Here is a 27,132-nt window from a genome sequence, read left to right as displayed (position 1 = left end):
TAGCGTCTGGGCTTGACCACCATGCTTATGATGCAGTTTTCACGTGCTCATGTGTCTGTTTCTGGTCTCTCCTTTGTGTTCTGTTTCTCAGCCGCTGTCACACTGTTTATAAAACCCTGTTTTCATTTGTTACTTCACTTTGGTATGGCAAAGAGCTTGTCCACTCAAATATTATTCCCTCTTCAAATTTTTACTCTTATTTATTCTTCCAAAGAAACTTTTGAACAATTTTGTTTAATTAACTTTGAAAACATTCGGTTTGGGTGTTGAGTGGAACATGTTAAATTTATGGACGAATTTAAGGAGATAATCTTGCCTTGTCTATCTTCTATTGTTTCCAGAAGTTTTAGGGAACTTTTTTTATTTTAGTGATTTATTTCTATTTTTTTTCTGCACATTGTTCTTCTAGCCTGCATGTATGTCTGTGTGAGGGCACCAGATCCCCTGGAGTTAGAGACAGCTGTGAGCTTCCTTGTGGGGGGATGGGGAGTTGAACCTGGCTTCTCTAGAAGAGCACCCAGTGCTCCTAAGAGCTGAGCCATCTCTCTAGCCTCTTAATGGAGTATTTGAGAACTTTGTAAGTGAGGCCCAGCAAGTTGACAGGGAGGAGCTAACACACCGAGCTGCAACTGTGACTTTGGCATTGGTCCATTGGTTTTATTAGGACAGGTTATTGTTTTCAGTTGTTGAAAGCAAAGCCTGCAGCTGAGTTCAAATGAGGGCAGGCATAAGGCTTGTATGTGCAAAATCTGTAAGTGGAGCCCCTCTACCACATGGGATGTGAATGGTTTCCAAAGAACAGCGGTAGACTTCAGTGGCTTCAGTGGCCACAGTGGCCAGAGCCTGCGGTTGTTCACCTGCAGCTGATTATGTGCGCTCACAAGCTCAGCCTGCTCTTCCTGTAGCCCCCTTCCTTGGGGTCTCCTAGAGGGCTCAGCTCAGTTGGTTTCTTTGAGCCTCCTCTTCCTTTTCCTGCCTGTCAATATACTTCTTCTTCCATCACTAGATCCTTCCTCTGCCGTCCTCTCCCACCTGCCCACATCGACTTCAGCTCCTTCTGGTATTTCTGATGCTCTCTTGATTACTACGTAGGTGATTCCTTTTATTTTGAGTATCATCGTCTGTGCTGGGACACTAGGTCACCTCCCTCGAGTGGGCCCATAGTCTTTGCTGTCAGTGAAGCATGGAGTGGTTCTTCAGAGGGAGAAACCGTGTATCAAGCAAGACGGGAAAGAGGGACTTGGAATGGTTGTGCGAAACTCTTGCCTAAGTGGTAGTTCTTGTTCACCTGGCCAAAAGAAAGCCTATTCTGGCCATTGTTTGGAGTAGATGCAGATTTGATATCTTTGTGGTCCATGCAAATCTTTGATCTATTTATACAATCTGCTCCGTGTTTAAGAAAGCTACCACTGTGTCAGGTCAGAGTCTATCTATGGAGCGTTAACAGCCCTTTAGCAACCAGGAACATGACTACAGCAAGCTGTTCTTCGTTTTTTAGGAAATGGAAAACCTGTCTGAGTTTCCTCTCTCAGTCCTGTCAGATGGATGCTATTGTTTTGTGTTTTCTGCTTTTCAGCTCTCCTTCCTGTCCTCTCTCTGAAGTCATTGTACGGGAGATTTTCCTTGGCACGTCACTTTCTGTCGATTCCGTTCGTGTGACACATGCATGCTCGCATGCAGAGACAGGAAAACTCAGAACTGAGTACCAGTGTGTTATTTCCAGACACTGCGATTTGTATTTATGATAATTCATAATTTTAGATGCCTTGCAACTACAAGCCAGTATGAAAATGCTTTTTGATTTCAAAACATTTTTAGGTCAAATAACGATATGGTCGTTGGAAGGAGGAGCTTTGGACTGTGCCTGCTCCTCCTTAGCCTAACTCCTAGCCTTCCAGCATCATGGTGCTGTAGGGACTTGAGTCAGGCTGACACTCCTGTCCAGGAGACTTAGCCCGGATCTTCCTTGCTTCCTTTCTCATTCATCCCAGGATGAGAAACTGGCTTGTTTTTGTTAGGCAGCTAAACAGATAGCCAGAGCCTTCTCCACTTTGAATAAGCTCTGGAAACTTCTAGAATAGGTGGCTCTTCTACTCCTTGCTTTCTTTTTTACTCCCTGCCACTCCCTTAGGCTGGGCGGAATGCATGCGCTCTCCCTGGAGGCCTGCTCTGGGCTGCCTTTTTGTACTTGAGGCAGGGAGTATCCTGAATCTTTGAGGCCTGCAGGATCCTGAGATGATCTGGCAGGCTTGGTTGTTAGCTAGCCCCTGACAAAGCGCACAGACTCGAGACTGCTAGCCTGCTGTCCCATTCCTTTGAAGGAGTGCTTCTCCTTGGAACCAGGACACTCTGTAAGGCTTAGTACAATCCAGAAACTCTTAAGGCAATGATGAGGCCAACCAGCTGAGACTAGAAGGCTCACATATCACTCAGAGGAGACAGAGTTGATGCAGTGAATGAACACTCACGTTTATCTGAAAATGTCTCTGAATATTTATGGTTCTTGTAGTATATAGTGGTCTAGCACATGCCTGATCATAAAATAAGTATCATTTATATACTGTTATAATGTACATTTATGTGCATATATACATATATATGTGAATATATATGGAGGCAGCCAGTGGGATGAGCTTGTCAGGACCAAGCCAAGGCAGACACTAGTGGAGGGGCCACAAGAGTTGGCAGCATGAGGGATGTGTTCTTCCTAAGAGCATGAACATACATTCATGTGAACTCCTGACCTTGGAGAATGTTTCTTCATTTTCCTCATGATTCTCCAATATATTATATATTTATTATATGTTATATATTGTATGTCATGTTTCATGTGTCATGTGTTATATATTAGATTATGTGTTTTATGTTATATTTATTATATATTACATATAAAGTACCTTTATATTTATAGTGGTATTTCACATACAAGATAACATTTTTATGCACAGTGATGTTTGGGGCATAGGAATCCAAGGTACTGAAATGTCACACAAGTTTATCTAGCAAGTGAAATAAATTATTCTTTCCTATTCCTTGATCTTCTTTGGCTATCGGAGCAGCCAGCCCAGCCCTGACTCCCATACTAGACACATCAGGAAGGTGTCGCTTGGAAACGGTTGTTGTTGGAAGGAGGCTCTGTGACATTTGAGCTCACTCATGTGCAGTGCATATGACAGATGTCAGTGCTGTGGCACTGCGCCCTTCCCTGTGGTTTCTTAGAGCCGGAACAAGGAAGCTTGCTGATGCCCAGACTTACCTGTTTTTCAGGGACAGAAGACGGTCTATGCAAAGTTTGGCAAAAACGTGTATCTACCCGAAGATGCGGAGTTTTACTTTGTTTATGGCGGGTCGCATCAGAGGCACGTGGTGATTGCTGACCGTGTCCAGGACAATGTCCTCCAATCTAGCATTCCAGGTGAGGAGGCGGGCTGGGGTGGGAAACATCCTCCCTCCAGGGATATTTGCCAAGTAGTGAATCACAAGGGAAAAGAAGACGCATTTGCCAAGGTCAGGAGTTCACAGGGGTGTATGTGCATGCTCTTAGGAAGGACAAGGTCCCCTGTGCCAGTGACTCCTGGGGCCCCTCTACTAGTGTCTGCCTTGGCTTAGTCCTGATAAGTTCATCATCCCATTGGCTGCCTCCAGCTCTCAAGGTCTATCATCCTTAGATGTAGACAACAGAGGATGTACCCCGGGTCACCTCCTTTGTCCCAGCCTGATGCCTGAGTTGGCTTGGGACAAGCTGACATGATAGACCATGTGTTCATTCTCCCTCCTCGTTCCTTTGTGGTCAGCCCGGCAGTTCCAGGAACTCTCGGATAAGAAAAAGACAAAAACAAGTGCCTAACAGTGGTGGCCCACACCTTTAATCCCTGCACTCAGTAGACAGAGGCAGGTGGATCTCTGAATTCAAAGCCATCCTGATCCTGAAGTTCAAGGACATCCAGGGTACACCTAGAGGAACACTGTCTCAAAAACTGAAAGAAAGGAACCAACCCCCCTCGCTGCTGTATCTTGTTAATGGCTGCCATTCCTCTGTGGGTCCCTCCCCCTTTCACTTTTACTCTGGTAAATAAACTGACATTCTTTCCGCTCCTCTTTACATTCTCTCTTTTAATGGGCAGCTTATAGAGGAAGAATAGAAATAATGAAAGCACCTCTTCTGACAGAAAGCACACTGTTTTTTCTTTCTTTCTTGTTTACATGGAAAGGCCAACCTCATTGAGCTCCTGTATGCAAAAGCAAGCCGTTCTCCTTGTTTTGTGGCCTGCTCGAAGTGAGGGCCCTTGTCTTCATTTTGATAGGTTTCCCGGGGTGAATGATGGTCACTTAAGGTAACCTTTGAATGTGGGAAAATGGTTAGCCTCTCAATGATGGAAATGTTCTGCGATGTATAACAGATAGGTACAGTCTAATGGGATGGCATATTTTGAGCCCCTAATTTTGAGAGTCATTGTGAGGGGGTAGATGCTCTTGGTTTTTTGGAACTCTGGCAGCATAGCCTTTGCGGGAAAGCTTGGAGAGTCAGGCAGGCCAGGAGGGCACAGACCTATGAGCACTTGCCAGTGGGTGTAAGGATATCATGCCCAGGGGCCCGAGTGACTCTTCTCGGTCCAGCCATACTATCATGGTCCCAGGGTTTTGGGTGCTATCGACACTCTTGGAAATTCTACCAAAGACAAAAATAAGTAGCTGGGCAGAAGTTCATCAACTTTAACAAAATGGAAAATGTAGACAAAGAGAATAAGGAGGGCAGGGAGCAGGGTGATCAGCCACACAGGAGCCATTGTTGGAGGGGCCCCAGGGAACTCCTGTTTTCTGTTGGATGTGTTAATTTAAATAGACTCTAGGTAGTAGTCTTCACACCCCATCCAAATCAGCCCCATGGAATCTGGGTGCACTTCTATCAGTCTCTGATACAGATTAAAAAACAACCTGTCACCTCAGTAAATGGCCAAGAATGTGTGTCCCAGTTAAAGGCAGAACAGAAAGAGGGACGACCCCTCAGACGATAGACTGGAATCCAGAGACTGGGCAGACGTGGAAAGATGAACTGTAACAAATGACCGGTTGGGGGAAAGAGTCTCTGACATTCTTAGAACCCCTAAAAGGATCAGTTAAAACTCCAGAGTCACCAAAATGAGATGACATCAGCTCATGGTTGTCTCCACCCCAGGGATGGTGGCATTTAAAGATTTAAAGATGGTGCTTGTTCCCTGGAGAGTGCTGCCCACCCACGGCTACTGTGTGACTCCTGCAGATATGGACTGAGTGGTTAATTATCTTGTCATTTAGGCCACTGGCTTCAGGAGACGGTGACGGTATCTGTGTGCCTCTGCTCGGAAGGGTACTCCCCAGTGACCATGGGCTCTGGCTCAGTGACCTACGTGGACAACATGGCCTGCAGGCTGGCTCGTCTGCTGGTCACTCAGGCTGACCGACTCACGGCCTGCAGTCACCAGACGCTGCTGACCCCGTTTGCCCTGACAGTGGAAGCGCTGCCTGCCTTGGATGAGGAGCTCGTGCTGGCTCTGACCCAACTGGAGCTGCCTTTGGGTTGGACAGTCCTGGGAAATTCCTCACTTGAAGGTAGGTCAGTGTCAGAAAACTCAAATGTGTGTCAGCTTTTTTTCAAGTTTAGAATCTGCCTTACAGTTTACTCTCCGTTTCTCTGGGTAGACTTTTTCTTCCCAACTTTTAGCTGAGCTCTTAGCTCCAGTGTGGCTGGATTCTCTGAGGTAGTCAGCCATATATCTCTCAGCTGGCTGATGCTTCTGTTCCCAGGAAGTCTGAGGAGGAGGCGTTAAAGGGCTTTGCTCTGGGGTGGGGGACTGTTTCTTTATGTCTGACTCTTGAGCTTGTGGCTTCGGCCTGTGGCTCTAATCCCCTTGGCTAGTTTCTTGCCATGAAAAGGGAACAGTGCTGCCATTATCCCAATAGGAAACAAGGACAAAAAAGAGCTCTGTGGAACACTTGGAAGAGACACAGCCTGAAAGAAAGGTAGCGGGCGAGCCGGATGAGCTGACGTCTGAACAATGTAGGAGTCAGGGTGGGGAGATGAAATGGCCCAGTGGGAAGTGCTTGTTGAGCAAACTTGAACACTTAAACTTGATCTCCAGCACCCACATAAAGCAGTGGTCATTTGTAACCCCAGCACTGGAAAGAAAGAGGCAGGAAGATCTCCAGGACTCCCTGGCCAGCCAGTCTAGCCAAATTGGTGAGTTCTAGCTCCAACAAGAGACATTGTTTTTAAATCAAGGTGGAAAACAACATTGCGACACATACCTCAATGTATACCTGTACAAACATACTCACACATGCACATGCGCATCCTCCTACTGTATACACACACCATGGTACACATACCCACACATACACCACACGAATGTATACTTGCACTCACACACCCAATGCACACACATTCTCATTGAACACACATGCACACACTAATGTGCACACACCTACACACAGAGTACACACAGTACACAAATGTATACCTGCATATACACACACAGACACACACACACACACACATACACACACAACTCCCATACACTCATATGTACCTGGATACAGGAACACAGGCATACAAAGTCAACATTAGCCAGGGCATTGATAGTTAAAAGTTTTGATTGAAAGATGGATTAAGGTCATTGCCAGTCTGAAGCGCTGGTCTCTACATAGTGAATTCCAGGTCAGCTAGGGCAAGGTACAGACACCCTGTCTCAAAAATACTTTTAAATTCACACACATTTGTATGGGTCTATGGGGTATGCTGTGATCATTATATACATGTAATAATGTATATAACGCATGTTGATCAAACTATAGTAATTATTTCCATGTCCTCAGATGTCTAATTTCTTGTATTTACTACATTTGTACTAACTTTTAGAGTTACTAGGTGTGGATGGATTCTTGTCTATCCATGTTAGAAGTCATGTTGAGCTATGGAAGTCATACACAAGCCCATGTGGGCTGAAACCAAACTGTTCTACAGATGTTCCTTTTAAAAAAGTTGCTTATGTCCATTCCTTTAGGCTGTGTGAGGGGGAGGGGTGCAGCTTTGTGCCACAGGGCACACGTGGAGGTCAGAGGACAAGTCATTCTCTCCTTCCAGCATGTGGATAGCACAGATTAGACTCGGGTCATCAAGTTTTGACAGCAAACACTTTTTACCCACTGAGCCATCATCTCCCAGCCCCTGAGTAGCCATGTCTTATGGTGATTAGCAGTGATGCAATGCTATTGAAAAGCCAGTGATGTTTGCTTGCATACAGCAAGTATTGTCAATGTGCAGTTTCCTTCTCATGACCTTCGCTATGTTGGGTGACACTACACCGACAAGCTTGATTCCTGATACATTCTGGGTGTGACTTACAGGTTGGCTTAAATTTGATCATTGGTAAGATTTAATGGACCACTGTAAGTAAAGCGTATGACTTTTACAAATAGGATACTGAGGCTACAACCAGAGAGGATCTTCATTTCTTCATTCGATCGGAATTATTCTGAACCTTCTCAGGGTACTTATAAACGTTTCTGAGTTTTTAAGACCTTGGATAAGAGAAACTCTGGATTATCTTCCAGCCTTGAGCCTGGTTAAGCCATGGAGTGATTTGTATTGCAGACTTGCTGCTTTTAGTCTTCCAGGTCAAATTTCAGAATTAAAGATTTTTCTAATGTCTGTGGATTTATAATAATATGTGTATATGATTTCCCATGATGTGTGTGCATTTGTGATAGAAATATGCAATAAATTAAGTTCAGAGAACTACAGTTGCCAAATGTCCTGTTACCATTTTTCTAGACTATCTAGAGATCCATGTTTGGGTAAGAGAAAAAGAAACATAGGTCCTTTCTTTTTGATAGCGAGATACTGTACCCTACGGAAAAATAGTTCCCAGTGTTGTAGTTGTTGAGCAAAAGTGCTTTCAAATCTGGCTAAGCCCTGACCCTAGGAATTCTGGGATGTCCTGACGATGGGGCTGACTATGTAAATGAATTTATATTTAATTTGGTTTTTCCTAGATAAATCATATTTTATTTATTCATTTATTACTAGTTTTAAACTGGAATAAACAGCAGTGGGTTTCCTCGTGGCATTTTTGTGGTATTTTGTTCTCATTTATTCCCATACCCCACTAGCCTCCCTGCATCTCTGTCCTCGCTGTTGGTTTCCTTGCTCGCAATGACCATGGTTTCTACGTCATATGTGGTCATTGCCCTTTCTTCTGGTCTTCCTTCCCCACCCTCTCTTGATCTGTTTTCTCCTCATGTTGTCGTCCCCTTCCGGTCTCTTGAGTTTTCCAGTATAATGATGACGTGAGGAACAGGCTGAGGGTTGGGCCTGTGGGAATTTGTATTGTATTCCTGGTGGGGACATCAATCATAAGCACAATCCAGTTTCCTTCCCAGTAATTGTGTTTTAAATTTGCTTGTTTTAACTGATAGAAACATAAAATAAATTTTCACTATTGCTTAGTGCTGGGTAGTGTTTTGATATGTGTGTATATTGTGTAATGTTTAAATCTGGTTAATTATACTTATTTTAAATATTCAGCATTTCTTTGTGTTTAAAACTCTAAAAATACCTTCATGTAGGTTTTTGAAATGTAAAGTGACTGTCACACAAGGAACCCTTGCTCCAGTCTAGCTGTAGCTTAGCAGCTGTTACCCAGCTTTTCCCCTTGTCACCATCCCTAGCCTCTGGGGACCAGCATTTGAGAGTCCACTTGTTGGTTAGATCACGTGGTACTGGTTTATCTGTGTCTGGCTTATTTTCTATAATGCAGTGATTTCCAGTAGGTGACTGGGCTTCGTCTTTTATGGGTGAATAGTATTCCACATTGTGTATGACTTTCTCTCTTTCTTTCTTTCTTTCTTTCTTTCTTTCTTTCTTTCTTTCTTTCTTTCTTTCTTTCTTTCTTTTTTTGGTTTTTCGAGACAGGGTTTCTCTGTGTAGCCCTGGCTGTCCTGGAGCTCACTCTGTAGACCAGGCTGGTCTTGAACTCAGAAATCTGCCTGCCTCTGCCTCCCAAGTGCTGGGATTAAAGATGTGCGCCACCACTGCCCCGCCATGACTATGTTTTCTTTATCCACTCATTACCGGCTGTGTATTTTATAGGCATTGTGACAGGGTCTGCCTAGATGCTCTTCTAGATGCCTGGTTGTCTTTCCTTTGTGTATCCAGTAATGGAATTACTGGATCACATGGTTGTTTTGTTTAGGAATTTTAAAGAATACTACACACTATTCAGCAATTATCCATCTTAGTAGCTGTCAAAAACTATTTAAAAACTTCCCTGCTCATCTTTTAAAATTGTTATCTATTTTTAATGATTTCTTTAGGTATAGATGTTGTCTTACCAGATGAGAATTAGTTAACTTTGATAATAGCTTCGTTGTGTAGAGTCTGACCTAAGGCCCACCATGAAACGTTACTGTATTCCTTTGCAATTTGTGATAAGTATCCCACTTTTTGCTTTTTACATTGATGGTTATCAGGGAGAGACAATGCGTGAAGTACTGCTTCCCCGAGAAAAGCAGGGTGATGATATGCAGGCCAGGCTACCACTGAGGACCAACCGGCGTCTGTGTTGATGTCTGTGGCTCATGTTGCCACCCAGGGCCAAGAGGATGTCCACAGTCTGTGCTGCAGCCTAAAGCCATGTTCATGTGAGTGGCCTGCACTGCCACCTGAGGCCATGGTCAGTGGTCCAGGCAGCTCCCGGGGGTCTTTTCTGGGTCCGTGATCTCACTGAAGTAGTCTGTGTTGTTACCAGAAACATGTGGCGGCCCATGATTTGTGCTCTCAGTGATTGTGAAGAGCAAGGAGGCTGCTTTTGCTGTGGTATTGCTGACCGCAGATACATAATTGAGACGGAGGGACATGGGAGGCTCCTGTGACAAATCCTACTTCCCCTTCACCCCAAAGTAACAGCCTAGACAGGAAGCCACTGAAGAGGACTCTTAAAAAGTGTGATGTGGATGCTGGAGAGGAGCTCTCTACAGTCGATGGCATCTGGTGGAGGTATGGGAAGAGGGGAGGGACTCAGGGGCAGGCCACTGAGAGTCTGACCATGTTCCAGTGACTATATAGATAACACAAATGGATTTTTTATTTATTTTTATTTTTATTTTGGAGGGGGTCACAAGTTGGGGGGAGGGACATGGAAAGACTGGGAAGTGAATGTGATCGGGGTGCATGCATGATATGAAACGCTTAGAGAATCAATAAAAATGGTATGTTGGAAAAAGCAAAGCAAAGCAAAGCAGGGTCTTCTCTTGGCCTTCCTCTTACCCGTCATCAGTCATAATGCAACTTCATTATGCACGCAAGAGAAGGAAGTATCCCAGGTTTTATTTAATTTCAGGCCTTCCATTAAACTGCACATATATGTCATAAAATTAAACCCATTTCTTCTTCAAAATCGCTCTCGCAATAGAAGCTTTTGCAGGGCCGCTGAAACTCCTAGCTTGCAGTAAGAGGCTGGGTGGAGGAATCGAATCACCCAAGAAGATGTCACGGTTTATCTGCTTGGGTTTTGGCTGTCTTGCCTGTTTGTGATTTGATAGACCTGTTTTTGAGGAGACTGGCATAATGCAGACAATTAGGTTAACCGGGATAAAATGTTCTGATGGCTTGCTTACTGATTTGTGCGCAGCTGATGTTTGAGTTGAAGCCTCCCTTCCTGCTCAACCAAATGGCTTTCCTGCATTTGTGTTCCCAAAAGCCTAACAGGGGTGGCTGGTAAACCAGGCTTCGCCAGGGGGAGGCTACCATGTGGCGTATTAATTCTCACGGCACAGGCCTTGTGAACAGAGTTACTTCTTGCCCAGCCTACTGAGTGATACAGCCTGCCCTGTGCATGCTTGTAACTAGAGAGCAAGGGGAGACCCTTTCTTTAAAAAAAAAAAAAGGGTCACGTGGAAAATATTTTTCACATATATTAATGCATACACATTGATGTATAACAAATTAGCAGATGGGAGTTTTGATGTGTGTAAAGTGTCCTAGTTAGGGTTGTCATTACTGTGATGACACACCATGACCAAAAGAAAGCTGGGGAGGAAAGGGCTTATTTGCCTTACACTTCCACATTGTAGACCATTATTGGGGGAAGTCAGGACAGCAACTCAAACAGGTCAGGATCCTGGAGGCAGGAGCTGATGTAGAGGCCATGGATGGGTCCTGTTTACTGGATTGCTTATCATAACTTGCACAGACCACTTTCTTATAGAGCCTGAGACCACCAGCCCAGGGATGGCACCACCAACAAATGGCTGGGCCCTCCTCCTTCAGTGACTAATAGAGAAAATGCCTTAGAGTCGGATCTTATTATTTTTTTATTAGGTTCTCTTCCTTAAGATAATTCTACCTTGTGTCAAGTTGACATGAAACTAGCCGTTGCATAAGGGTAAATTAATATCATGAAAGATTAGTTTGGACCTCTCTGCAGGTGTAGGTGGACATGGATCAATTATTTCAGGGTCTTCTAGGCAGATGTTCTTCTATCCCTAATGGAATGCATGGTGTAATTAGTCAGGGTTCTCCAGAGTAAAAGAACTTTTGGGTAGTCTCTATATAGTAAGGGAATTTGTTGACGACTTACAGTCTGCAGTCTAACTCCCCAACAATGATCATCAGTAGCTGTGAATGGAAGTCCTAGGATCTAGCAGTTGCTTAGTCCCACAAGGCAAGCAGGCAAAGAAGAGAGTGCCTTTCTTCTTCCAATGTCCTTATGTAGGTCTCCAGCAGAAGGTGTGACCCGGATTAAAGGTGTGTACCATCTTTCCTGGATCTGAGGCTTGCTTTGTCCCAGATGACTTTGAACTCAGAGATCTCCTTGCCTCAGTCTCCTGGGATTCATAGCCACTATGCCTCAAGATCTCCATGCCAAGATCTAGGTCAGAAACTTGTATCTCCCAGCCTCAAGATCTGGATCACAGGTGAGCCTTCCAATTCTGGATTGTAGTTCATTCCAGATATAGTCAAATTGAAAACCAGGAATAGCCACTACACATGGGTTATGTTAATACCCACAGAACCCATTAAGCTTGGTTTTGTCAGTGTTGTTGAGAAAATATCAAATCTTTAACAAAACAAAGTTTGACTGATCAGGCTGCTTTATGAAGTTTGAAGAGGTCAACTTTCTTCCTGCCTTTGTAAGTTATTCTATCCACAGAGAAAAATTGGAGGTTAGGGCTGGTGAGATGGCTCAGTGGGTAAGAGCACCCGACTGCTCTTCCGAAGGTCTGGAGTTCAAATCCCAGCAACCACATGGTGGCTCACAACCATCTGTAACAAGATCTGACGCCCTCTTCTGGAGTGTCTGAAGACAGCTACAGTGTACTTACATATAATAAATAAATAAATCTTTAAAAAAAAAACAAACAAACAAAAAAAAAACAAAGCAAGAAAAAAAAAATTGGAGGTTAAACCAATTGGTCTTTTCAACTTTTCTTCTGGGCAGTCGTGGGCTTATACATAGCCCATGTAGCTAGGAGGCTATTTGTATTTGCTATGTGAAGATTCATCATCAAAGCGGGCTAATTGGAGGTACTGACAGGACCCAGTGAAGATATGTTAGAGAATGGAATTTTGTACATATTTATTTCATAGCTCAGATCAAGAATATATTCTGTAGCTGATGACACTATCTTAGATTTAAACTTGAACCTAGAAATGAAAGTTATGATTTATGATTTACCAGTTGCAGAATGCAAGTTCTTGAGAGCAAGTCTGAGCAGCATTTTGTTTGTTTAGGAACCAGTTACAGCATGGAGAACAGAGGCTTAAAGGAAAAACAGTGGACATTGCCATGAGGTGCACACATAATGTACAGTATAGGGAAAGCAACATGATACTATCACAGTGCAGGTGGGCGTTTAGCCTGGCCATGCTCTGCTAAATAGAGCCATTGGCATCCTTTGAAGAACACTTGGTTCTCTGTGCATTGCAGCCAGTGAGAGGAAGGGCACGCAGAGCCCACGGGGCTATAGAGGAAAGTTTGTAAGATAAAGAGGTCTTCCTTAACTGCAAAACCGTCTTGATCATCAGTGTTCACAAATGGACATCTTGCTTCATGCCACGTAGACCCACCCTCTCTCTTCTAGGCAGCAACAGAAAGGGGGAAATGTGGGTCAGCAGTGTGTGCAGAGAAAACTTGTTCTTTCTTTGCATGGGAAAGAGACCTGCAACCTGCAAGAAGCCAGATTTGTGAGCACTTGAGATAAAGCTGGGACTTTTTTGTCCTTGTTATTGGCTGTGAATGCAGGAGGGATGGAGAGCAAGGCTTGGGTTCAGGCACTGTTGGCTGGGATGACAACAGTGCTGTGCTCCAGGCCTGAGTAGAGAGGACATGTTGGATCATACGACTTGCTTGCTGGCCTGCAGATCATGGGGCCTGTCTGTTCTGTCATTCTACCCGGAGCTTTGTACTAACCAACAAGTTTCAGATTGCAAGAGCTGAAATACCAGTGGGCAGGAAACCCATACATACAAATTTCCTGCTTTTTTTTTTCCCCTTGCGTTTTGAAATTAGTGCATTGTTGGAAACAATGGATTCTGGCAGTTTTGTTTTGTTTTGTTTTGTTTTGTTTTGTTTTGTTTTGTTTTGTTTTGTTTTGTTTTGTTAAAGAAGTAATGTGTATGTATTCAGTACTGCTTTCTAGCCTTCTGTTGCTTCTAGTATTTTCTCTGGGGTGGCCATTTCCACCCCTTAGTTTCTGACATGTTAAACTGGTGTTCTATTCCTTTGGTTGCTAAGGTAACTTTCAGGGTGAGCACTAATGTCAGAGGACAGAGTTCTTTGGAATGGTGCCTATGGTAAATGTCTATGTCAAATTGATAGAATTATCTCACAGAGCTTAGGGTGTGTGTATGTATCCTTTAGGGAGATTTAAATCCCTAATTAAAAAATGTTTTCATTGTCTTCCAAGCCTGTTTTAAGTTCTTAAGGAATAGGATTTCTGGCAGTCAAGAATCAATGCGGAACTGGATTCCTTAAAGAAGAGAACTTTGTCCTCTCCAGATGGACTTGTTTTGCAGTTTAAGTTGCTGTATCTTACTGGGCACATCCTCTTTTTTTAGAAACTGTGCCTTCAAGAAGAAGAAACATTACAAAGTCTCCTTTAAAAATTATGTTCCCAATGAGAGACATGGTTCAGTGGTTAAGAGCACTGGCTGTTCTTGCAGAAGACTTCAGCTCAGTCCCCAGCACCCACACAGCGTCTCACAACCATCTGTAAAATTCCAGGGAATCTGATGCCCTCTTCTGACCCCTCACAGGCATCAGACACACAAAAGGTGCACACACATACATGCAGTCAAGCACGCATACATGTAAAATAAATATTTTAGAAACTCTGCTTCTGTTTAGCAACAATGGCCTTTAGACTTGGAAGAGAGACCCCATATCTTTATTCTCATGTCTGGGAAATAGAACAAAAGGTCGGGTCACTTTCTCTCTAAGTTATGAATTTTAGAAATAATGGAGTATAAATGGGAGCTTTTATTTTTTTAACACCCTACCCTGGTGTGCTTCCCACAGGACTCCACACCCTGGGAGACTTTGTAGCTTACCAATGTTGGCCAAGCCCATCCTTGTCCTGCGTGCTCTCGGACTCTCCTGAACACATAGGATACTCATGACAGATTTTGAAAATGACAGCAGGAGGAATCATTTCGTGTTTACTCTTAAGTGGAAAAAAATGAAAAGTTTCAATGTTCTTACATTTCTTAACAGGATTTGAATAGTGGTAACTGTTCTTGAGCTGTTTTATTTAATAAAAAATGACACATGAGTTTTAGTTTGATGGCTAAAAGCATAGTGGCCAAAGGTGAGTGGGGAGACTGGAAGGTGGGTGAGCAGAGAGTTTGTTTCCCAGCACCCACGTGACTGCTCACAACTACCTGTAACCCTAGTCTAAGGAAATCTGACACTCTCTTCTGGTTTCAGTGTGCATCAGACACACACAGTGCTGCACAGACAGATATACAGGCCAAACCTTCATACAAATAAAATAAGACAATTTTTTTAAAAAGTTAAAAAAAAATAAGAACTCTAGGAGTCTCCTGTTATCCCATCCTCCTACACTCCTACATTCCTGTGCTCTGCCCACTCCCTCAGCTACAGTTGCTTTGATTTGTCCTGTGTGTGTGTATGCATGCATGCGTGCATGTGTGTTCACTTGTGTGTGTGCATGTGTATGTGTGTGTGTTCATGCAAGTGTGGGTGTTCATGCAGGTGCACATGTATGATGTGAAAGCCTGAGACAGGGGCATCAGCCTGGGTCCTTAGAGTCTGTGCTGCTCATTTTCTTTTGCTTATGTCCTTCAACAATTTTTTTGGTTGTTGTTTCCTAAGGGGGTCTACCTTTTCATGTCCTCTTCTAAGACACCTATTTTTGGCTTTTTCTTGTTTTACAGATTATTTTTCTCTGTAATTCTTGCTTTCTGAAATTTATAGTAGGAACAGTGTAAATAGTATTTAAGTAAATCCACCTCTGATTCTTTCATAATGGAGTTTTGTTTTGTATAAATCCGTTTCTATTAAAAATGTTAACCATTATTATCTTTTGATCGTTGGCTTTAGTAGTTTCCTTCTTAAGAACACTGCAGTTGAGGCCACTTCAAGCGTTTGTATTGTGGGAGGGATAACAGCTAAGAAGGATCTTGAGTTTGGAGGAAGAGAAGGAGTCTCAGTTCTTTTTTTTTTTAAGATTTATTTTATTTATATGAGCACACTGTAGCTGTCTTCACACACACCAGAAAGGGCCATCGGATCCCATTACAGATGGTTGTGAACCACCATGTGGTTGCTGGGAATTGAACTCAGGACCTCTGGAAGAGCAGTCAGTGCTCTTAACCGCTGAGCCATCTTTCCAGCCTGGAGTCTCAGTTCTTGATGCTCTTCCTGCTTCCTGAGTGACCTTGAGCAGTTGGGTCATGCGTCAGGCATAGTAACATCCTTATCACAGGTACCTCATAAGCATGGGATAAATATGGCTATCATGGTTCATTTTAAAATCAAAGCTTTGTAGAAATATATTTTACATTTCATAAAACTTGGCTATTTATATATAGTTTAATGAATTCTGCAAACCTCTATTCCTTTCTTAGGGATTGATTTTTTTGTTTTATAAACAATATTTTTATTAATTTGTTGATGACTTCATACCATGCCTCCCCCTCACCTCTTTATCCATTCTATCTATTTCATGTCTTCTTTTCTTTTTCCTTTCCTTCCCTTCCCTTCCCTTCCCTTCCCTTCCCTTCCCTTCCCTTCCCTTCCCTTCCCTTCCCTTCCCTTTCCTTTTCTCTCATGAAATCCAATGTGTGCTATTCAACTATCCCTAGGTGTATGGTCATCTGATGGGCTGTAGTTGATCTAACAGACGGGCATACCCTTAAAACAAACAAACTAAACTGACTCTCAGCAGCCACTTGTAGGCCTACATTTTTTTTTGCAACAAGTGTTCAACCTCTCCTCTAGCCCACCACCCAGCAGAGGTAGTGGAAGAGTAATTTGTATATAGGGGAAGTAGACCTGTTCAGCAATAGTTCTTTGGGGGCAAGCTTGATCTTCTTTGGCAGCAGTGCAGTCCCATGGCAAATACCAAATACAATTTAGTAGCTGAAGACCAGTCCTCTAGGCAGGCAGACCCCAGGCACAAACCAGCAGCTATAGTCCAGTCCTTTCAGCAAGCAGACACCGCCGTGCAGCTGTAGTTCAATCCTGAAGAAACTGCAAGGCTCACAAACTGGCCTGAGGTGAGGCCACAGAAGCAGCCGATTGCCACAGGAGCCTCATGAGCAGTTCTTGGATGAGTCTCTCTTGGGCTGCATTATCACAAGTTGAGCTCAACAATGCTATGTAAGGCAAACCAACACATGCCACATTGTTAACGAAGAATAGCAAAGTGGAGCAAAGCAAATGGATGCTCAGCGCTCCTCTCCCACTGTCTGCGGGGTCATATTTATACTCCTTCATCAAGCCCTCTTTCATGTGTCTGCTATATCCAAACATCCTTTCACCCGTGTCTGCTTCAGGAAAACAGTCTTTCATGTGTTTGATTTAGCAAGACATCCTTATACCTGTGTGCCCCAGCAAAACAACATTGGACCTAGCGAACTTTCTGAAGAACTAGAAGTTTCCACTTCAATTACCAGTTGTCAGTTGTTGTTCCTCCGTGAGATGAGGCTTCATGCCTACTACCCCACCCCCATCCCCCCGCTTCACATCCTGGGGCTCTACTTATTGCTGTGGTACTAGACATCAGAGCCTCAGTCAGAGCTTTGAGCTTGTGCGGGTCTGGTCAATGCTGTCACAACCACATCATGTTCATATGTACAACTGCCCTGTTGTGTCCAGGAAATAGTGTGTCACTGCAATCATCCACCATCTCTGGTTTGTAAAAATCTTTCCACCCCCTCTTCTTCAGTGATTCTTAGGCCTTGGGAGGAAGAGCCTATGACATCTGCCGTTCTATTGAAGCTTCTTTCCAACCTGCCGAGCCTTACCCTAGTTTACAGCCCTTTGACAGCCACTTCCTGTTTGGTCAATTCTGCTTCCCTTCTTTTTCCCCTCACTGGAAATGCCCGTGCTGGTTGTGACCCTGACGCTGAGTGAATTGGATAAAAATATCTCTCAATGATGCTGTAGTTCATTCCCCAATATTTTAACATTTCTTAGCCTGGGATCTGGGACCTGTGGCTCTGATGTCTGGTACCAGGGCAATAAGTAGAGCCTGCCCAGTTGTAGATTATTGGCTAATTTCCTGGTTGTGCTTGAACTGAAACAACTACTACCGACTTCAAAAGGCCAGTTGCAAGATAAATCCACTCTCTTTCCTGCTTGTCCGTAATGCAGTAAAAACTGCAATGCACTTTCTTTTGAGTCCTACAAAAAGCAGGGTCCCTGAAAGGTCAACAAGGCATGCATCTGAGGATTCCACTCACCTGTGGTGTGAGGGAAGAGTGGAAGCTGCAAGCAAGCTCACTGCAAATGGATGGTGAGCCTGAAGAAGCATTAGTCAATGAGAGAAAAATGGATTGCATAGTCTGGAAAGAAAGTCTGGGATAATTGGTGCTCTTGACACTTAATGACAACCTGCTGCCCAAGGCAGGGGATTGCAGATAATTTGTCTTAATGGCTCATGTCGAGCACGGCACTGATACAATTACAGGGCATCCTAAGCCAGAGATAGTTCCCTTCAATTATGCTTTTAAGTGGTAACCAGAGAAAAGCTGTTTCCAAACACACCACAGATCTATTTAACAGTGACAGTAGACTGCAACTTCTTATATTAGAAAGATTGCATATTGTTCTTGTGAACCCTGGCCTGTATGTTATTTCTGACATTCTGAGGTAGCAAGCTGGGTCAATATCATGTCCCCTTTTACAGACCAGGCAATTCCCCAGAGTCGGTGCCCCGTGCATGCCCACATCCAGGTCGTAAGCCATTTCATTCACTGCCCTTCCCACTGTGCAAGGTCATGTCTGGATTTTTTATTACCTGGTACTGCTGCCTGTGTTGTGTTTTTCATTTTGGAATGTCTCTAGGTGTGAAAGCCAAAGTGAAGTCTTCATCTTGGAAGTCTAATAAACTTTTTAGTGTTCCAACTATTTAGTTCTAGTTCCAGAAGCTAAAATGTAGCCAAACCCATCTAAGTTGTAGACACACAGGGCAGAGTCTCTGGGTTGATGTTTCGTGATGGGTGTTTTCTGAGATGCTCCCCAGTTAGCTATGGTTACGATCTGACTATCTCAAACGCATCCAATGCAGAGAGAAGCCTCAGGCAAGCATGACCTGCCACCGTGCTAATGCCTCTCCATGTCTCCTTTTTGGCCTTAGGATCTAGTTATGGCTGCCATGTTGGTCAACTGTTCTTTATGATGCTCTGTTTCTTTCTAATAAGCACATTTGTAGTTGTGATTCCTACTTTAGATTCACCAGCATCCCACCTTCTGTATTGAAGGCCGGTTATATATTTACCGCTAGAGCCCTGAGCCGACTTAAACTGTGGAATATGCTGTTCTGCGTGGCCCATTGTATTAGTTTCTCTGACAACCTTGCAAACATCTCAGAGCCTGTGTGTGTGCTGTCCATGACAACTTTTTATCTCACTTTCCTCTTGTTTCTGTACATTTTTCTCTTTGTACTTGGCATTTTGTAAACATTCCGAGTCATGATACCGTTTAGGTTGGGCAAACAGATAAGTTTTCTTATTGGCTGAATGGTTTTCTTATTTCCTCATACAGTCTTTGTGTCTAAGACTTAGGATTGTACTTCACCAGACAATGATTTTACAGACAGGCTTTATTTTATTTTGAACACAAATGGGTATGTACTGTTCACAGGGAGGGGCCATGTCCATCTACACTTGGGTTTGGCACATAGAAATACTCTTATTTAATATTTTTCTGATGCATAACTTGGGAACACAAGTTGAGACTTGCATGATTGTGCGGCTTGGGAAATTGGAGTAGAATTTGTTTTAATGAATTGGATTTGTGTGAATGAAAAGCTGTTGGTCTTCAAAAACTTACTATGCTGAATGCCTTCCTATAGTGGCTTCCCTCAGAAGTTGTAAAACATTACTGAATCCAGTTCCTGAATGTGCCTGTGTTTTTAAAGGTTTTAAAAGTATCATTTGCTTTTAGATTTTTTATTCTTATCCAGTGTTAGTTTTAACCTTTTGCTAAGTGGTTAAACCATTTCCTGGATTAATAGTTAGCACTTTCAGTGAAAAAGAACTTGCTAAACTCAGAGGGCTTTAGTCACTTGTGTCCTTTGGTAATATTATTTTTAATTGATCACAGTTCTTCAGAGCAGATTGGGAAAGCTGTACTCTAGAAGGCAGACCTTAGGGATGTATTTTGATAAACACTTACTGACTTCAAGAGGCAGAACCCCAACTCTGGTTTTGTTTTAGAGTCGCTAAGAAATGTGGTTGCTCACACCTTTCTTTAGATGTCCTGATTTAATTGTGGGGAGGTGTAGCTGTCCAGCAGCCATGGATTAACTGGGTTACCTGAAAGGGGAGATGAAAATGAAAAAGGACAAGTGCAAGAGAAAGATGAAGCCAAGACAAAGGTTTCTGATCAAGGCTCAAAAGTTTAATTTTCAGCACTGTGTTTATATAGGGAAAGCCCACAGACCCATCCTTTGTTTCAGCTGGATTGAGTTGCAAAGCCAGCTCAGTAGGCAGTCAACTCCTCAAAGCTCCTTTAGGAAATTGCAAATGCGGAGAGGTCATGTGACCCCAGCTAGGTTGTAAAACCATCATGGGTTTGTTTAGCCTACTCAAGGCTGGGGGAAGGGCACAATTCCCCCTTTTTTGTTTTTTTAAAAGATGAGCTGGACAGGGGCACAAGATTTACTTGTTTTCTATAATCCCATCTAGGGAATAGAGTGGTTAGGTGGCTGTGCCTGTCTTAGGTTAGTGTCTATATTGTTCCTTCTTAACCGTCATGGACAACAAACTTAGCTTTTGATGGAGGTCTCTAGCTTAGGGTGATAGGAGCTCAAGAACATTTTTACCCACCCCTGGCTACTGGCCTTCAAAAGCACACTCTTTCCCATTCAGACCAAAGCCATGAAGAACATATGAATATGTACTCAATGCATTTCTTCGTAGTGATGAATAACTGTCACAGTGAATAGCTGGGCCTGCTGAAAGCAATCCTGTGTGAAAGCAACTAATCTGTTTCCAAAAGTTAAAAGTCTTGAGTGTTTGCCTGTTTTTAGAAATCCTGTTCTTTAGTGGTGTGTGTATGTGTGTGTGTGTGTGTGTGTGTGTGTGTGTGTGTGTGTGTATCTGGTGTGTCTGTGTGTTTAATTCTTTAGCTAATTTTTGAAATTGATTGATTGATTGATTGATTGATTTAGTGTTCCTGGATGTGCTAAAGTGCATGTATGGATGTCAGAAAATTCTCCTTTCATCATGGAGGTCCTAAGGACAAAACTCTGGCCACCAGGCTTTATCCACCAGGCCTTTTCACTGGCCTTGTAATTTATTTTTATTGTTATAATACTATTATCTAACTATTTTCCCTTTTCTCCTTTCTTTCTTTCTTTCTTTCTTTCTTTCTTTCTTTCTTTCTTTCTTCTCTCTCTTCTTTCTTCTCTTCTTTTTTTTTTTTGCTGTGACAAAGCAGCATGACCAAGGCAACTTAGAAAAGAAAGAGTTTAATCAGTTTTACAGTTACAGAAAGCTAGTGTCCATGATCGCAAAACAAAGGCACAGTAGCAAGAACAGCTGAGAGCTCACATCTCAATTCACGAGTAGAAGGCAGGGAAAGCTAACTCAAAATGTCACCAGTCATTTGAAAATCTGCCCTTGGTGACATACTTCCTCCAGGAAAGCTACACCTCTAATCCTCCCAAAACAGCCATTCCATGAGTTTGTCATGGGATGTAAGATACAGGTTTCTTTATTAGATAATGTAACGCATCCCAAAGTATTTAAAGTTATATATCTATATCTATCTCATACATATACATGCTATATATGTTATATATAATATTGGCAGTGATAATGAGGTCCACCATGTTAATTGATTATGTTTTAAATATTTTATTAGCATATATTAACTATACAAAGCAATTTGGTTTCATTCACTATGACATTATTTACACATACACATTGTACCTTGAAGAATCTGGTTTAGTTTTTTTCATGTCCTCAAATTTTCAATGAGGCTGAATTAAAAACAATGAACAACATTATTTGGTAGATACTGGCATAATATTTACAATGTAACATGGTAACTATTTACAACATTTACCAAGATTTAAAATGAGAGAACGAGAGAGAGACAGAAAGGCACACAGAGAGAGACAGAGTGAGAGAGACAGAGGGAGTGAGTGAGACAGAGGGAGCACAGAAAGCTGAAACTGTGACGTTTGTTGAGGAGGAAAGGAGCTTAAGCTTGGGTGGGTATTGACAGACTCAGAGGGTAGAGGTTAGCATCATTAAGAAGAAGTCCTAGACTTTGCATTGGGACAGTAGGAAAGATGTCTTGAGGAGCCTAGGGAAGAAAGTCCAGGGCTGCTTCCATGTATATTCCCAGGATTGCCTTTTAAGAAACAGAGAGGTTGGGGCCTAGCAAACACAGAAGTGGATGATCACAGTCAGCTATTGGATGGGTCACACGGCCCCCAATGGAGGAGCTAGAGAAATTACCCAAGGAGCTAAAGGGAACTGCAACCCTATAGGTGGAACAACAATATGAACTAACCAGTACCCCAGAGCTCTTGTCTCTAGCTGCATATGTATCAAAAGATGGCCTAGTCAGCCATCACTGCAAAGAGAGGCCCATTGGACTTGCAAACTTTATATGCCCCAGTACAGGGGAGCGCCAGGGCCAAAAAGGGGGAGTGGGTGGGTAGGGGATTGGTGGGGTGGGTATGGGGGACCTTTGGGATAGCATTGAAAATGTAAACGAGGAAAATACCTAATAAAAATTAAAAAAAAAAAAAAAGAAACAGAGAGGTCAGCCACACAGAAGCTGAAGTGGACTTACGACAGTCAATTTCAGTTGTCAACTCGAGTGGATTAAGAAACACCTGGGCATTAGTAGTGAGGCATATCTTTGGGTATGGCCAAAGAGTCCTAATTAAGGAGACAAAACCTGCTCTGAACACAGGGGTCATGATTCTGATGGGCAGGGGGGAAGGAGAAAGCCAGCTGAGCACCAACATTGGCCTCTTTCTGCTTCCTGATTGTGAACACAATGTGCCTAGCCACTCCATGCGCCTGTCGCCATGCCTTCCCCATCCAGAAGGACTGTATCTTCTCACACCGTGTGCCAAAGTCAATCTTCCCTCCTGTGGTTGGCTGCTTATCAGATCGTCGGTCACAGCAATGAGCCTGGATGAGTAGGACCCTTTTTGCAAAGACGCGGATACTCCACAGTGTGAAGCCCGTGGAAATGTAGCTTTGTTCCCTGTTATAGGTAGATGGGCCCTCACCGGTCTGAAGCGGGAGTGGTTTAGAAACTCGAAGTCTGTTCAGTTCCTCTCTGTGTCTGGGTGATTATGTTCCCAGGGTGGCAGAAGTCACACTTTTTAATGTGCTCCATCAGAACAATTATTAGTAATTCTGTTTGAGTTGTGTCACTTCAGATAATGCCCAGTACTAGCAAAGCAAACACCAAGAGATATTTATTTGGTTTTTTATCCTTTTGTTCATTTTAATTAAACAGCCCTACCTCTCTGCCAGACTGTATAACCCTTTCCACAGCCTGTTTTCTTGGCAGCTGTTAAGAAATCTGAACCTTCTAACAGGCAGAATTATTTATATATGTCATGTTGCTTCCTACCTCAAGCTGTTTGCCTTCTTCTCCATACTGAACTTTATACTGCAGAAGCGTGCTCTCTCTCTCTCTTTAACATTCTGGCAACTTTGTTATGTGCTTTCCTCTTCTCTGCCTCCTCTTCTCCTTCCTCTTCCAGAAGTGGAGACGTTCTGAGGCTAGGGGAGAGGGAACAGTGAGCTGCATGATTCTTACTATTCTCTTCCATTCTAGATGGGGGATAGACTTCTCCCCACCTCCACCCACCCCCATAGAGAATAGGAGCCTAGGACTAGTCCTACAGGCTTGGGAGTTTCTAGAGGAAACAAGGTTGCTCTTCTCACTCAGTTGAATATAGTCAACAGTGCCCCAGTTTCAGAACAGTGCAGCAGACAATCTAAGGAATACCACATACACAGCTGACACTGCGTGTAAACCTTTACCCTACTATTTTAATACCACGGCTTTAGGTATTGTCTCTCTCTCAGTTGTGTTTTTCTCAGAAGAAAATTGCAACCTGTACAAACAGGGGACATTTTTCGCCATGTTCAGATGGGGATCTGTGATGTAAAAATTCCATTCACTGTGGCCGCTGCATGTCTTGTGCTGATAGGCTGTCCTCTGCTGGTGTGTGTGTGTGTGTATGTGTGTGTGTGTGTGTGTGTGTGTGTGTGTGTGTGTGTGTGTGCGCGCGCGCGCGTGTGCAGGCATGTGTTTGCTTTGTTACCTGATCCTAAAAAGTCTCTTCCTGGTTATTATTTAAAATAGGAAAAATAAGTACAGATGTTGTCAGACTTGTCCTACTGGGAATCTGTTCACAGTGAAAGCCATGATTTTTATTTTTAATTTCTATTTTTTTTGTCAAAAAAAGTATCATGGTCATAACTTCAAGTGTAAAAGAAAGATTCTGTCATGTCTGGTGTCCATGGGGCATTAGGCTGAGTTTCCAGCATCTGAATAGGGAAAGCCAATAAGGATGAGACAAAGTCTATCAAACAAATGTGTTCCCACTGTGTGCAGCCAGGCTGCAGATCTGTTTATAGATGGGTTGGTATTTGCGCTGTTATTTCACTGTGGAAAGGAATATGTGCTATGTCACATGGCAAATGACAGAGCAACTAGGCAGGGGACTTGGTGGTGCTTTACGGTGCCAAGGACCCAGGTGTGGGTCCTCATTCATTTGAAGTCACTGATGTAGATGTAGAGCGAGCAGGACAGACCTGTGAAAATGCAGTCTATTCAGGCACACGGGATATTGCCTCTGTTGTGTTGGGTTCAATGTTCCCTCCACAAACACTCTCAACACCGAGAAGACAAAGCTGTAATTACTGCTGTCATAGTAAGCCCTGCTACAAACCCTTAGTGGCTTCAGGGGCTGGGGGTGGCAAGACAGAAATTCTCTGAGAAATTGAAGTCTGGTTTAATAAAGAGTTTTTACTGAGGGAGTAGGGTTAGTGATGGTGGGGGCAGATGATGGGTTTGGTGAGGACTTCCTCAGGAAGTTGGCAAAGATCAAGAAAATTTAAAATCATATTTAGGGCTTCTCTGTACTGTCTGTTGGTGATTCCCGCTGAAGGGTTGATGAGTCTCTCGGAAAATTTCCACAGTAAACAATCACTGGTCCGCTTGGAGTCTCTGGCAATAGTGAGGTTATGTTAATGAAGACAGGGGAACAAAAAGATCATGGTTTTGTGGACAGCAAGCTGTGTGGGAAGCCGGCATTTTTGTCCTTAATGTCCCAGTTGTATGTGGGAGGACACAGTTTCTGTTGTGAGATTCCGTGTAGGAGCTGAACAAGACAGAACTGAGAGCCGTAGGTACTCCACAGAGCAGCGCAGTCAAAGACAAAACGCCAGTTCTGAAGGGGTTTACCATTCATGTGTAATAGCGTCTAATCCGTAAATGCTTAGCAAGTGTGCCGGGTGCTGTGATGCTCAAGGGAGCCCACAGGACAGAGGGCAAGGTCCCTACCCTGCTGGGCCTTTCATTCCATTGTCCATAGTCAGTATCATTACTAATTAGAAACACCCCCCCCCCCACACACACACACACACTGTGTCCTGCTTATCACAAGAGATCTGTAGTGAGCAGCTTTTCATGTTTAGACTGTTAGAAATGATGTCTTTAAGGTGTGACCAGGCACATGGAGTTCAAAAACCTGACATGTATATAATGTAATGGTGTGTATGTATGTGTGTGTGTGTGTGTGTGTGTGTGTGTGTGTGTGTGTGTGTGTTTAGTCTTACTGTGCTGCCCAGGTCAGTCTCAAACTCCTGGGCACAAATAATGCTCTAGCCTCTTGTCCTGGGTACTGGGATTCCAGGCATGTGCCACCACAGCCAGTTTGGGTCTAGCTTTTTTTAATGCAAAAATGATTTTATAGTTTACATATTTACAATATTGTCTATCATGAACCATCTATATCCTAGGTACTGGGCTATTACAATAGGCAAACAAGTGTATAAATACTCTACAAATTATATATGAAGTAAACATACATATACAATTGAAACTTCAATAGTCAATTACTGTTAAATTCTGCAAGTACTTAATGGCTTTTTGCATTCCCAGCTACTGTTAAGAAGGAAGATCATCAAGAGTCTGTCAGCCTATGCAGCAAGAGTCAGGAAATGATCATAACACACAGCACTAGACACTGCAGAGGAACTCATCATGAGGCTGTCAAGGGTGGCTAGTCAGGGGCATCTGCAAAGGCCCAGGCCTCACTGTAGCATAGCACCATGGTGCCATTGGGAGTGTGATGTCTCCAGGGATCTAAATGCTGGGCAAAAGCAACTTTATGAGGCTGGGGACAGATCATAGTCACAAGTGCTCTGGGCCTAAGGAACTGCCTCTGTCACAGCCTCTTATGAGGGATGAATGGTGGAAACAGAGGCTCCTTTGTGCTCTTAGCCTTGACAGCCTGCTGTGTCTGGGTGGCAGATCTTCTTCATTGATACCTTAGAAGTTGACAAGTGTATTTCCAAAGGATGATCTTTCTTGAGAGACGGTGTCCTCAGGCGATGTTCCTGCATCCTTACTGACAGCGAGCAGCAAGGTATAGCAGGGGGGACAGAGGAGCTTGTACCAGTCATGAGTGCCCTAGCTCTTGTACCCCTTGGCTCCTTGTCCTCCAGCAAATCCCAGGACCTCTCTCCATTCGTAGAGCATGAGGTCAAGATGTGTTGCTTTTTGTTCCTTCTGGCTCTGATCTTCTTTTATACCCAGCACATCATCTCTTTAGGAAAAATGTACAAAACAAACTTTATAACTGGAGGAACTAACATCACATTTTTCTTTTCTTCAGTATCTCTACACAGAGAGTCTCTCCTGCATCTGGCTGTGAGATGGGCCCTCCCTAAGCTATTCCACTTCCTCTTGTGTCTCCCTGGAGGAGTCAAGGCCTTGAAGCTACCTAATGAAGAGGCCACCACACCATTAGACTTAGCTTTGCAAGGTGGACACTCCACACTGGTAGAAGACATCACAAAGTGAGTTCAGTGGCCTGATAGTGTCTCTCTTAGTTCATGTCTATATGAAGCCTGCCAAGCATTGCTGGGAAATGGAGATAATGGAAGCATCAGCTAATGTTATCTTGTGCTTTTTTACATCTCGTTTTGTATACAGTACACATGTATGTGCAGCTAGAGCATAAGCAGATTCCTTGGTTGGGAGTACTTTGTGAGAGATGGGAGACAGTGAAACAAGATTGGTCAAACAGTGACCTACACTGTCTTTCAGGTGTTATCTTCAACATTATTTCCTAAGCAAAAGTTCTGAGTTACATCCTTTTATGACTATGATTAATTTTAGTAATAATCACAAT

At 43.3% G+C, this 27,132-nt stretch overlaps 1 protein-coding gene across 6 annotated transcripts in view; it reads left to right on the top strand.

Annotated features, from left to right (window-relative positions):
- Arhgef28 (Rho guanine nucleotide exchange factor (GEF) 28) overlaps positions 1–27,132 on the top strand; it is a 308,082-nt gene that overhangs the window by 126,088 nt on the left and 154,862 nt on the right. For 5 of the 6 annotated variants that reach the window (XR_873729.2, XM_006517518.3, NM_012026.2 and 2 more), the window contains 3 exons: positions 3,268–3,415; positions 5,296–5,589; positions 26,614–26,797. Coding sequence is in view for 4 of the 6 variants with exons in the window: in XM_006517518.3 (XP_006517581.1) it covers positions 3,268–3,415; positions 5,296–5,589; positions 26,614–26,797 (626 nt within the window). In the remaining 2 variants the exon portion in view is untranslated. Of the gene's footprint in view, positions 1–3,267; positions 3,416–5,295; positions 5,590–26,613; positions 26,798–27,132 lie in introns of those variants that run through there. The other variant, XM_030247128.1, reaches the window with a different exon arrangement.

The sequence above is a fragment of the Mus musculus genome, chromosome 13 (genome assembly GCF_000001635.26).
Source record: "Mus musculus strain C57BL/6J chromosome 13, GRCm38.p6 C57BL/6J".
NCBI lineage: Eukaryota > Metazoa > Chordata > Mammalia > Rodentia > Muridae > Mus > Mus musculus.
Note: the sequence above shows the minus strand (reverse complement) of the source record. Positions and strands in the feature narration are given on the sequence as shown.